This window comes from Metarhizium brunneum, chromosome 6, assembly GCF_013426205.1.
Source record: "Metarhizium brunneum chromosome 6, complete sequence".
Taxonomy (NCBI): domain Eukaryota; kingdom Fungi; phylum Ascomycota; class Sordariomycetes; order Hypocreales; family Clavicipitaceae; genus Metarhizium; species Metarhizium brunneum.
Window position 1 is genome coordinate 315,118 of NC_089427.1, and position 12,403 is coordinate 327,520.

Genomic DNA, 12,403 nt, shown 5'->3' on the forward strand with positions numbered 1-12,403 from the left:
ATATGATATCGGGATACCTGCCCTCTAACTTTTCTCAAATTCATCCAATTGCGTCTCGATGCCCGAGATGGCATCCGAGTCGACCAACGGAACTTGAAATTTGTGCCTGGCACGAAATACATAGTAGACCAGACCAAACACCATCCAACCACCAAACACGACGATGGAGTAGTTCATGTTCTTTGCCGTAACAGGCATTGTCGTCGGGAACAAGCTAAATATGATGACGGTAACCATCCATATAGCACCCAAAATGTTGAGTGTTATGCCTGGCACAAACCCAAGACGAAATCTGCCGTACTGGTGCGGCTGCAAGTTCCACCGGCCGTGAAAAAGCATATACAAGACGGGCAATAGATACGACAAGTACAGCCCAATGATTGCCATGGACAGGATGGCATTGAATGCCGTGTCATTACCCAGGTAGATGAAGCCCAGTGCGAATTGGAGCGCAACCACGGCAAGAACTGCGTTGAGCGGAATCTGCAGACGGGGACTGATGTGAGATAGAGCCTCGTGGTAAGGGGTCGCTTGGTCGCGAGCAAAAGCCCAAACGGTTCTCGACGTCGACACGATGCCCGCAATGGTGGCCGCGACGGCGATCAATATGACCATGATGGACATGATTGTGGTGCCGACGCGTGAGTTGGTAGCGTCAAGGTAGATCTGCATGAACGGGAAGCCCAAGGGCGCATTTTCCAGGTCCGTAGATCCAGCCGAGTACAGCAGCACAATGACATAGGCCAGACCCATGACGCCGTTGACAAAGACGCTTCCGATCATGGCCAGCGGCACGTTTCGACTCGGCTGAGGCAACTCTTCGGCAAGATGGCACGCCGCATCGTAGCTGCGCAGACAAGCCAGGGTCAGCAAATATTGTCACGGACAACGGGGCACAACGTCTTACCCAAGAAATGGATATACAGCGCTGACAAGCCCGACGAGCCAAGAGATGCCGTCGCTGTCCCAGCCGCTGCTGTTGACAAAGTCGAGAAACACGACTTGGCTGGTCGTCTTCTTGGCCATTGCCGCCAGCGTAGCAAGTATGCCGACGAATCCCGCAATGTGGATGATGCCTGACGAGGTTAGAAAACAAGGAGCCGACTTGGACGTCTTTTAGACATGGACACCTACCTGAGAGGATGTTGACATGAGGCATCACCCGCATGCCCCAGATATTCAGGATGGCGGCATAGGTGAGGACGCCCCAGTACAGGAACATCCCTTGCCATCGCAGCGGGATGTAGCCGTCGTCATTCAGAACAATCAGCGCTTGCGTCTGCAGGCCCGCAGCAAACGCAGCCGACGACGTCAGGATGATCTGGCCGCCTACCGAGATCCATCCCGTCACATAGGCGGCCGTCATCTTGCTGGGCCCGGGGCACAGCGCGGCAACCCAGTGATATTGGCCTGTAGCGAGCAAAAATTGGTAAAATGCCACAAACTATGCTGAAAAGTGCATCACGTACCTCCAGCAGTGGGATAGATGGACGCAATCTCGCCAAGCGAGGCGGCCACGCACATGGAAAAGAAAAACGACAAGACGCTACGCTTGGTCAGCCTGTCAATGCTTTTTTTTCTCGACTCTATGATCTTACTAGTTGTAGAACAGGCAGGGAGAGCCACCGCTCACCAGCGCGGTCGCAATCACGGTCGAAGTGGCCTCCCACGTCGCCATCAGGCAGATGCATAGCGAGACCAAGGCCGGCAGGGAGAATCGCCTCTGGAGCTCCTGCTCATGGCCCAGCTGGGCAAGACGCCGTTCCTCATCCATGGTTTCTGCGTACAATGCGGTCGAGATGAAAACAAAAAAAGAAAAAAGAAAAAAAAAACTATTCAGACGCTCTAAACAACCGCGCCGTGTAGATTGCGCTGGCTACTTTTTTAAAGGAAGCGTCGACGGTAGAGGTGCGTTGGTGGCCATCACGATGGACAATTTGTGGTGACGATCAAACTAGCCTCGCGAGGATGCGGCCTAGGCTCAATCAGGGCATCCGCCTGGCGACCAAATACAACGTCGATATTGCCATTGCGATAAGGGAGCGGTTGCTGTCCGTGTTGTGGCTGGACATGGCTGGCTGGCGCTCCCCGCCTTTTAGTTTCCGATTCCGACTTCGTAGGAGTCGTCGACCGGTGTCTGAAGGGGACTGTGGCAGACGCCGTTTCACAGGGTTGCCAGACTATTGATAATCAAAGACGTGACAAGGCTCGGGGTGAGTGCGAGTTGAGGGGCGGCTTTGACACACGACCGAGTATAGAGACTGAGGGCTGCGGAGTGGCGGGCCATGCCGGGTAGCCTGCCAATGGGATTCGAATTCCTGTCATTAACATGGAAAACTAATACAGTCATGACGCCCTTGCGACCGTACAAGGCATCAAGTGGTCAAGTCGATGGTACTTGGGGAGGGAGTTGGGGTAAGTGGTTGTTGAGAGGCTGCGTCCAAAACAGAGTGGCCCAAGGTGTCAACTGGAGCTGGATTCAACCAGACCCCCTATCCATGTCCTCTTGTTATTAACTTTGGAATTCAGGCCTCTTCCTCTTTTTCTTATGGCCGTCCGGGCAGGTCTCCAAGTACCGGCCCCGGAGTCTTGGCAAGCGGGACATGTCAATATCGTGGAGAGGGTATTCAATATATTGACTCGGTCGGCTCTTAATAGGATCTTGCATACATTCCAACTATGACAGTCCCCATCTCGACAAGGTACCAAAGCGTCGATATAGAATGGAGTCGTGAAACTCCCCGGCTCCGAGGCTCGGGCACCAGGAGTCGTCTGGAGACGCGCCCCGTGCCATGTCAACCCCAGAGTCCCAGACTCGGGCAATTGGTCATCAGCATTGAATGCCGATGCTGTGGATACTCAACTGGGGAAAACATCGACACGATGATTGATTGATGGCGAATCCACTCGGAAAACAAAGGCCGTGTTCCGAATACCCCAGACGCTCGACTTCCCCTCACCAAACTGACGCAAGTGGCCGCCTCCGAGCCTCATTTAATCAACGCATTTGTTCTCTCGTCGACCTGCAATCCTCTGCAATAGGCAATTGATCCATTCGAGCACTGACAATGTCTGCGGTCCCACACCCCCTTTCTGACCTCTCTGCGCAAGAGTCCAACGCCGCCAGAGATGCCGTCCTGAAGCTGCATCCCGGCGCCGTTATTGACTTTCGAGCCATCTATCTGCTCGAGCCCAACAAGGCCGACGTGCTCAAGTTTCTGGCTCTGGAGCACGCCGCCAAGCTCACGCCCGACAGCCCTCGCCCTGCCCGTCTTGCCCAGGTCAAGTACGATGTCATTGGGGGCTCAGAACCCACGCAGTACCACGAGTCTGTTATCAATGTCGCAACAGCTCAACGGGTCAAGCACACTGTTGTGGGCCAGGAACACCATGCCAGTCTGTCCATGTAGGTATTGCACCGCCCCGTTGCCAGCAGACGCACCGGCTCACCCGTCCGTGTAGCTATGAGTTTGAGAGAGTAGTCGAGGTTGTGAAAAACTCCCAAGTCTTCCAGGAGAAGCTCAAGTCCATCCAGCTGCCCGAGGGATTCGAGCTCGTCGTCGAGCCCTGGCCGTATGGAGGGCCCGACGAGGCCGACGGCCAGACTCGGCTCTTCCAAGCCCTGTGCTTTGGTCGAGACACGAGGAGCGGGAACCCAGACTCCAACTTTTACGCGTACCCGTTGCCCTTTATCCCCATTGTAGACGCGAGAAAGAAGGAGGTGATTCGCATCGACCAGCCCGCAACGGGCGGCAAAGGCGACGCCCTGAGCGGTGCCTCGCACAAGACGCAGGTCCTGGACCACTGCCGGTCTGCGGAATACGTGCCCGAGCTCATCCCGGGCGGCACGAGAAAGGACGTGAAGCCCCTGACCGTGGTGCAGCCCGAGGGCGCGAGCTTCACCGTGTCTGATGAGAACCTCATTGAGTGGCAGAAATGGCGCTTCCGCGTCACCTTTAACCCGCGAGAAGGCGCCGTGTTGCACGATGTCCGCTACGACGGGCGCGACGTCTTGTACAGATTGAGCATCAGTGACATGGTATAGACGCCTACCCCCTCCTTTCTCATCAAATTCTTCATCCAAGCTAATCAGTACTGCCTGGCACCACGCAGACGGTGCCGTATGCCGACCCCAGAGCCCCCTTTCACCGCAAGCAAGCATTCGACTTTGGCGACGGTGGACTGGGAAACTGCGTCAACAACCTGACACTGGGATGCGACTGTCTTGGAGTCATCAAGGTAAGCCGCCGCGTCTTTGCATCCCGCTCCCACCTCGTCGTCCACAGCTGCTGATGCTTCTTCCCGCGCAGTACTTTGACGGGCTTCTCACCAACCCAGACGGCTCGGCCCAAGTGAGCAAGAACGTCATCTGCCTTCACGAGCAGGACAACGGCATCAACTGGAAGCACACCAACTGGCGCACGGGGCGCGCGGTAGTCACGCGGCGCCGCGAACTGGTGGTGCAGTTCATCATCACGCTCGCCAACTACGAGTACATCTTTGCCTTCAAGCTCGACCAGGCGGCGGGTATTACTCTAGAAGCGCGGGCCACGGGCATCGTGTCCGTGGTCAACATCGACGAGGGCAAGACGGCGCCCTGGGGCAACGTGGTCAACCCGGGCACGCTGGCCCAGAACCACCAGCACATCTTCTGCGCGCGCATCGACCCGGCCGTCGACGGGCACGGCAACTCGCTCGTGCGGGAGGAGAGCGTCCCCGTGGCCGTGGACCCGGCGACCAACCCCAACGGCAACCTGTATGAGGTGCAGACGACGGTGGTCAAGACGTCGGCCGGCATGGACCTCGACCCCTTCCGCAACCGCGTCTTCAAGGTGCAGAACCCGTCGAGGCGGAACCCCATCAGCGGCAAGCCCGTCGGGTACAAAATCACCACGCCGCCCACGCAGCTGCTGCTCGCGGCGCCCGGCAGCATCCAGTCGAACCGGGCGCTCTTTGCGCGGCACCACCTGTGGGTGACCAAGTACAGAGACGACGAGCTGTACGCCGGCGGGCGGTACACGCTGCAGAGCCGGCGCGAGGTCGACGGGCTGGCGGACGCGGCGGCCCGGGGGGACAATGTCGAGGACGAAGATATCGTCGTGTGGAGCGTCTTTGGGCTGACGCACAATCCAAGGGTCGAGGACTGGCCCGTCATGTAAGAATCCCCCTCTTCCCCTTTACGCTCACTTCTGTGTGTAGGCGGCTGCTAACTTGACGCGATTCAGGCCCGTGGAGATGCTGCAGGTGCACATTACGCCGTCCGACTTTTTCACGGGCAACCCTGCCATTGACGTGCCGTCCAGCTTGGACAGCGGGTCGAAGCTGGCCAACGGGGAGTGCTGCAAGCCCGCCGTCAATGGCAACGGCGTGTAGATGGTGTAGATGGTGTGGACGGGGTAGAGTTAGTTGGAGTCAAACGTAGGCTAGTTGTGCGCGCATAGAGTAGTCCAATCTTCAATGTTGCATCGACATGTACAGACCGATGAAGCCTGTCACCGCATGGCCAGACGTGCATCGTGCATGTGTATTTCACTCGTGAGCAGTCACAGGGCATCTTTGCGCGAATTTGTTTGCGGGTAGATTCCTTGGCCCCTGTATATTTTGTTATCTACACATGTAGTCGCTTGCCCTCGGCATCACGTAGTTGTGTCCTATCGCGGGGTCAAGATGACGAGCCGCCCATGAGACGATATATCCATCCGGCAACTTGATTCTGGCTAGAATTTGTCAAATTTCCGCCGCTGTTTAGTTTTAGTTTTCTCTTTTTTCTTCTTTTTTTTTCCGTCTCATTTTCTCCAGTCTCGCGAATCGCCGGATCTACTTCCGACGTGGCGGACATCTCGCCGTGTGGGTTTCCGAATTCCGACTCGCAGCCTCACACTTGGAACACACGGCAGTCTACCGGAACACATGCGCCCTCCACTACAAAAAAGGTACGTAGCATTTAAGAACATTGAACCCACGTATAACCCAGCTGTCGAGTGCCAGAACCCCATTTCTACCGCTTTGCTCGCGCACCACCCCCTCGACGCACAACCATGGCACCGATTCACCGCGTCACCCTGTTCAAGATTGAAAGCGAAAATGACCGGCAGCACTTGCTAGAACTGTACCGGCAGATGCCGACCAAGGCAGTCAAGGTACGCCGCCCGCTCCTTTTGCAACATTGGTTTCTCACTCGTCACACAGGATGGCAAGCCGTACATTCAGTCGGTGACGGCTGGGCCGACCAAGCCGGACCAGCGGGCGCAGGGGTTCACATTTGCCGCCATTTCCGTCTTTGCGTCCCTCGAGGACATGGAGTACTACGACAATAGCTGCGCGGCGCATGCAAACCTCAAGGAGTTTGCGAAAAAGGCGCACTCGGGCGCCATGATGGTGTATTTGGAGAATGGGCTGTAAATGCATGTATCAAAACCCGGGGGGTAAAATAATGAAATAAAAAAATTAAATAAAAACCATATATATAGTTCCAAAGCGCCAAGGCAAAAATGCCATATATATACACATAATTGCATCATCAGCCGTCACATGAGCCCCTGCAAGAAGCGCCGCGAAATGTCCAGCCCGTCGCCGCCGACGAGGTCCGCATCCAGCGCATTGTAGAGCCCCGAGTCAAAGTCGTCCGGGAACTGGCTCCCCTGGCCCAGGGTGTCAAATAGATTCAAAATATCGTTATTCAGCTCCGTCATGTCGGGAATGTCGGCGCCCAGACCGGGATGTGTCAGGGCGCCCGGGCCCGTTTGCCGGCCGTTTGCCGGCCAGACCTGGTCGTCGTCGGCGCGGCTGACGGACGGCCGGCCGCGCACAATATACGACGACATGGACGAGGCGTCGCTCCCCAGGGTCCCCGCGGCCGAGGGGCTGTGCATGCGGTCGCCGCCGGCGCCGGCGTCGCAGTCCTGCAGGCCCAGGCTCTTGAGGCGCGGCAGCAGGCCCCGGATGCTCTTCCACAGGCGGCGGCTGGCGATGCTGTGGCGGCTGAAGCCCCTCACGAGGCCGATGGCGTCGATGAAGCTCTGCGCGCAGCCGGCGGCGAAGACGTTGGGCGCGTGGCAGATGGCCAGGGAGATGACGGCAAAGGCGCCGAGCAGGAAGTAGTTGAAGGCGTTTTGCTGGCGCGAGTAGATGTCGGACGTGGCGTTGAGGTGCACCAGCACCTGGACCGTGTCCTGGGCCAGGTCGACGGCCACCTTGGCCCGCGCGAGGTCGGCCTTGATGGTGGCCGCGCTCAGCAGGTGGTGCTGGTAGATGGAGATGCGGGTGAGGTTGCCGCGGAGGTAGAGGAAGGCGCGCAGCCGGTGCAGCACCCGCGGCTGCGAGCGCGTCGAGTAGAAGGCCCGCGGGTGACGCATCTGGAGATGGGGGGGGATCGACTCGAGCCACGTCTGCGTGCTGGCGTCGAGCGCGTTGGCCACGTCGGCCGGGATCGACTGGCACGCCGAGCCGAACGGCGGGATCGCGTCCCACAGCTTGGAGCACAGCCGGGCGTAGCCCACCATGCATTTGAGGTATGACGAGTCGATGTCCTGGAGAGGTGGTCCCGGTTAGTATTCAGGGTTGTGTTAGGGTTAGGGTTACTGGGTGAGGGGCCGAGATACGGACCGGCTCGAGAAGCGCTGGGTCAATGTCCCTGTCCGTCAGGGAAAACGAGAGGCTCGTGCCGAAACTCCACCGCCGGTCGAGGACGTAGCAGCACCAAAAGACTCTCAGGGCGGCGTGCCGCGACTGCGGATCGGTAAAGTTGTCGTAGAGACTCCTCCGCCGGTGCAGCCCCATCTCGAGCGCCTCGCGGGCCGCGATGCCGATTGTCCTCCAGGCCAGCAGCTCGTCGTCGCAGTGGAAGTAGTAAATGCTCTGCGGGCGACGGTCAGTCCAGCTGCCGCTGCGTCTTGTCAAGTTTAAAAAAAAAGGAAAAAAAAAAAGAGCGCGCGAGCTACGTACCAGCATCATCAAGAGCTGGATGCCCTTGAGCTCCACCTCGGTCCTGGATATGCGCGCCGTCACGGCCACGACCGACTCGGCAATGGCGGCGCAGAGGTCGTTTTTGCCGTGCGCCTCGATGGCGATGCCCGTGGCCACGGCGAGCTTGGCCAGCCGCACGTCGGTCCAGGTCAAGGGCGGCTCGTGGACGTCGACCCTGGGCGCCTCGTCCAGCAGCGAGGGGTGGCGGATGACGCGCAGGATCTGCTCCGAGCGCGCCGCCAGCTCGAGGATGTTGATGAAGGGGTACACGGATTCCACCTCCTCCTCGAAGACGGCCAGCAGCCTCGCCATCTCCTCGGGGGAGCACTCGGCCCAGAACTCGACGTCGGTGGCCTCGGCCTGCTCGGGCTCGGCCGGGGACGGCGCGCCGCTGGGCGACGGCGACGGCGAGGCCGGTATGCCCATGCGCGTGAGCGACCGCTCGGCAATCACCAGGCCGTACGACGGCCGCGTCGGCCCTACGAACTGCGGGTGCTTGGGCACGTTGTCCTTGGACGTGTTGGACGGGGAGCGCGCCGCCACCACGTCGAAGTGACCGGCCATGGTGGTGCGCGCCCCGGGCGACTGGTGCTTGAGCTCGTCTACGGTCCTGGAGAGATCCGTCACCTGTTGCCGCAGCTTGGCCAGCTCATCCCCCAGCGCCTGCATCTGGTGGTTGCTATGTCGCCGGGCGTCGGTCAGCATGCTCAGAGTCCGTGACGTGACATGATATGGGACGGGGGATCGCGTCCACCCACCTCTCCTCCTTCTTCTTGCTGCTCTGCGGCGTGACGGCGGCAAATACGCAGTGTACGCCGCCGGCGATGCATCGCTCACAGCTGGAGCCGTTGACGGGGATGCACTTGAGCTTCTTCTTCTTGCACTCGTTGCTTCAAACATGGTCCTCATCATCAGTGTCAACTGGTCTCTTGCCCGCGAGGGACGGCGGCCGCCCTGGCCAGGGTGTCTGGCAGGCACACCCGTCTACGCAAGAGGTCAAACGGTCAAACGTACCATGCCACCGACGTGTACTTGCCTCGCTTCGGCTTGGGAGCGGCGTCTGACGACAGACTGGGCGGCACAGGTCGCTTCGGGGGCTCCACGTCGGCCGTCTGGTTGCTCACGGGCGACGAGTTGTCTTCCATATCGACGGGCGGTGTCATTTCCGGAACGCTCTTCGGCTGCGTGGTGGCATTTCCGAGTGGGAAAAAAGCAAAGATGACCACGGCTTGCAAACCAATCTTCAGTGAATGGGTGGGACGAGGAAGTTATGCAACGCGTCTCCGCGCCTCGCCGGAACCGGTTCCGGATTTCCGGCCATGGCGTTTTCGCCGGCCAACGCACCCAACAATCCATCCTCTTGGCCACGGCGGGAGCGGGGCAGGAGGGTCACGTTTGTTTGACTCGCGTTTTGAATCCTGGAGAAGACGAGCTGAGCGACGCTCTGCAGCGCATTGTTGCTCGTCTAGCGCCCTACGTTCTCGACTTGACTTGCTGGTGCTCCCCGTCGGCGGTCAAGCGGCACGAGACCAGCCAGGCCGACCCGTATTGTGCGGAATCTACGCCTCCAGATCGTCGTCGACTCGTCGGACAGGCTCCCCGTGTCCCGATGCCCAGGCGGGCGGCGGCGGTTCTGGAACCGACAGGAACCGCGGCGTCCCCTCGCTGTGCCTCTGCATTATAATAAGTGACACGTCCTGAGTCCTGGCCAGGGCTCCTCTCACACGGGCCCAGATCGACGTATTGAGTGTAGCAGTCTGCCGTGATCAACCTCGACGCAGCGCAGCCGCCAAGAAGCAACAGCGTCCCCTGCGTCCCCCATCTGAAACCACCACACACACACAGTCGCGATGCTGTCCGTCGTCGGGCTGCTCTCCTTGATCAGAGAGCAGGAGCGGCGGTTTACCCTAGAGACGCTCGCCGTCACCTGCATCCTCGCGCCGCTCGTCTACATTCTCGTCAACGAGGTGATTCGCTACCATGCGCGCATAGGAGGCATGAAGGGGCCCAAGGGCCTGCCCGTGATTGGCAACCTCTGGGACATTCGCGTGAATGCGGCGGAAAAGTACCGCGAATGGGCTCGCAAGTTTGGCGATGTCTACCAGATCCAGCTGGGCAACATACCCGTCGTCGTGGTGAACTCGGCGGCGGCGGGGAGGTCTATTTTCGGCCAAAATGCGCAGGCCATGAGCTCGCGGCCTGAATTCTACACGTTTCACAAGGTTGGTTCAATGTTGCCTTTTTTTTTTTTTTTTTTTTTTTTTTTTTTTTTGTTATTATCATCATTATTACTATTTTTTCCCACAACCCTCCCTCCTGCCGCTTGCTCACAAACATGACAGGTCCTCTCCGACACGGCGGGCACCACCATCGGCACGTCGCCATACAGCGACTCGTTGAAGCGGCGGCGCAAAGGTGCCGCGTCGGCGCTCAACAAGCCCTCGATCCAGATGTACATCTCGCACCTGGACATTGAGTCGCGCGACTTTGTCCGCGAGCTGTACGAGTACGGCGAGGCGGGCAAGACGCCGACGGACCCGATGCCCATGATCCAGCGGCTGTCGCTCTCGCTCGCGCTGACGCTCAACTGGGGCGTGCGGCTCAAGAGCCAAAAGGACAACCTGTTTGACGAGATCACGCACGTCGAGGAGGAGATTAGCCGGTTCCGGTCGACGACGGGCAACCTGCAGGACTTCATCCCGCTGCTGCGGCTCAACCCCATCAACATGCACTCGACCAAGGCCAAGGAGATGCGCAGCCGGCGCGACGTGTACCTGACCAACCTCAACGACGGGCTCGACGAGCGCATCGCCAACGGCACCTACAAGCCGTGCATCCAGGCCAACGTCATCCTGGACGAGGACGCCAAGCTCAACAAGGAGGAGCTCACGTCCATCAGCCTGACCATGCTGTCGGGCGGCCTGGACACGGTCACGACCCAGGTGGCCTGGTTCGTGGCCTTTTTGTCGCAGAACCAGGAGATCCAGGACCGGGCCGTGGCCGAGATTCGCAAGTTTTACGACGAGCAGACGCCCATGTGCGACGAAAACGACGACCAGCGGTGCGCCTACGTCGTCGCCCTGGTCAAGGAGTCGCTGCGGTACTTTACGGTGCTGCGCCTGGCGCTGCCGCGCGCGTCGACGAGGGACGTTTTGTACGGAGGATGCACCATCCCCAAGGGGTCGATTGTGTTTCTCAACGCGTGGGCCTGCAACATGGGTAAGTAGAATTTGATACCAACCTTGAACCTCTCTCTCATCACCAGACTGCCTGCTCACTCCCTCGCCCCCCCTGCAGACAACAAGGTCTGGCACGACCCCGACGTGTTCCGCCCCGAGCGGTGGTTCGAGCAGCCCGACGCGCCGCTCTTCACGTACGGCGTCGGCTACCGCATGTGCGCCGGGTCCCTGCTGGCCAACCGCGAGCTGTACCTCGTCTACATGCGGCTGCTCAACAGCTTCCGCATCGAGAAGCACGACACGGTCGACTGCCACCCCGTCACGGGCAACTCTGACCCGACGAGCCTGGTGGCCCTGCCGCACCGCTACCGCGCCCGCTTCGTGCCTCGCCACCCGGCCGCCCTGCGCAAGGCCATGGACGAGACGAGGGCCATGGGCGGCATGGACGAACTGGTTTCAGCCTGAGGGGGCCAAGTGCCGCGTGAACATTTGAAACTGCCGTCTTTTACGGAACATGGAACCCGCGAACCGTTCCATGCTAGGTACACTGTATGTAGTCAAGTCTTGTGTGAATAAATAATGCACCGGCGCTTTTGCGACTGTAAAACAAGCTTAATTTGATCGACTGCTCGGCGCATTACCTGTGAATCCAGTGCATGATTTCTTTCTAATCCCATGTTTCGGCGTCGTGCGGCGAATCCGGTGCGTTGGTGCCGGCACTTGCGCTGGCCTCAGTCTTGTCCGCACGGCATCAAACATTGAACCCGCCTCTCTCCACCCCCGACATCGAACCCCAAACTTGGGCCGGTCTCGACAGGACTCGGGTGACAAGGTTTACCCCAGATGGCCAGGCGCTGCAAAGGCGTAAAGTGCCGTCTGGTCGGAACTGGCTGGCATTACCGTGACTCCAGCGTAAGGTCGGGCACCTCCAATGGCAGTGTTTTGGTCTCGGTCCAATAATCTCCACGATGAGAAAGGGCGCAATCTCGATTGATACCGTATCCCCAATCTACGGTGGACCCTGCGGCCTGGAGTAATCCATTGATACCGTAACCCATTCCTATCCTGTAACATTGAACGCAAAGGTCCTGACTCCTCCAGTCTTGTCGGAGCCGATGGTCACTGTGGAGCAGAAGTCGAGCAACTAGATAACAAACCCTCGTCCGGGCGGAAAACCCAAAAAAACACGTCGTCTTTGAATTTCACATCCCTAGTATGTATACCTGCGACGAAAAGAAACATCCGCCCCGGTATTCTGA

At 59.0% G+C, this 12,403-nt stretch overlaps 5 protein-coding genes across 5 annotated transcripts; 3 read left to right on the forward strand and 2 right to left on the reverse strand.

The window, feature by feature from the left end:
- Nucleotides 1–24: 24 nt before the first annotated feature.
- Nucleotides 25–1,774, reverse strand: HNM1_6 (Choline transport protein; the record flags this gene model as incomplete). The annotated part of the gene is made up of 5 exons (XM_066131478.1): nt 25–847; nt 908–1,076; nt 1,135–1,410; nt 1,470–1,551; nt 1,634–1,774. The coding sequence occupies 5 exons, from the start codon at nt 1,772–1,774 to the stop codon at nt 25–27; spliced, it is 1,491 nt and encodes a 496-aa protein (XP_065987649.1).
- A 1,294-nt stretch (nt 1,775–3,068) lies between these two features.
- On the forward strand, nt 3,069–5,373 carry AO-I_3 (Copper amine oxidase 1; the record flags this gene model as incomplete). The annotated part of the gene is made up of 5 exons (XM_014685315.1): nt 3,069–3,406; nt 3,463–4,039; nt 4,114–4,239; nt 4,311–5,155; nt 5,226–5,373. 5 exons carry the CDS (start codon nt 3,069–3,071, stop codon nt 5,371–5,373), a joined length of 2,034 nt encoding a protein of 677 aa, XP_014540801.1.
- A 665-nt stretch (nt 5,374–6,038) lies between these two features.
- Nucleotides 6,039–6,402, forward strand: G6M90_00g094380 (uncharacterized protein; the record flags this gene model as incomplete). Its single annotated transcript, XM_014685316.1, has 2 exons — nt 6,039–6,140; nt 6,190–6,402. The coding sequence occupies 2 exons, from the start codon at nt 6,039–6,041 to the stop codon at nt 6,400–6,402; spliced, it is 315 nt and encodes a 104-aa protein (XP_014540802.1).
- Nucleotides 6,403–6,527: 125 nt separating this feature from the next.
- G6M90_00g094390 (uncharacterized protein) lies at nt 6,528–9,128 on the reverse strand (the record flags this gene model as incomplete). The annotated part of the gene is made up of 5 exons (XM_014685317.1): nt 6,528–7,529; nt 7,606–7,857; nt 7,945–8,644; nt 8,724–8,855; nt 8,980–9,128. 5 exons carry the CDS (start codon nt 9,126–9,128, stop codon nt 6,528–6,530), a joined length of 2,235 nt encoding a protein of 744 aa, XP_014540803.1.
- Nucleotides 9,129–9,815: 687 nt separating this feature from the next.
- Nucleotides 9,816–11,609, forward strand: phacB_0 (3-hydroxyphenylacetate 6-hydroxylase; the record flags this gene model as incomplete). The annotated part of the gene is made up of 3 exons (XM_014685318.1): nt 9,816–10,187; nt 10,308–11,184; nt 11,263–11,609. 3 exons carry the CDS (start codon nt 9,816–9,818, stop codon nt 11,607–11,609), a joined length of 1,596 nt encoding a protein of 531 aa, XP_014540804.1.
- Nucleotides 11,610–12,403: the final 794 nt, after the last annotated feature.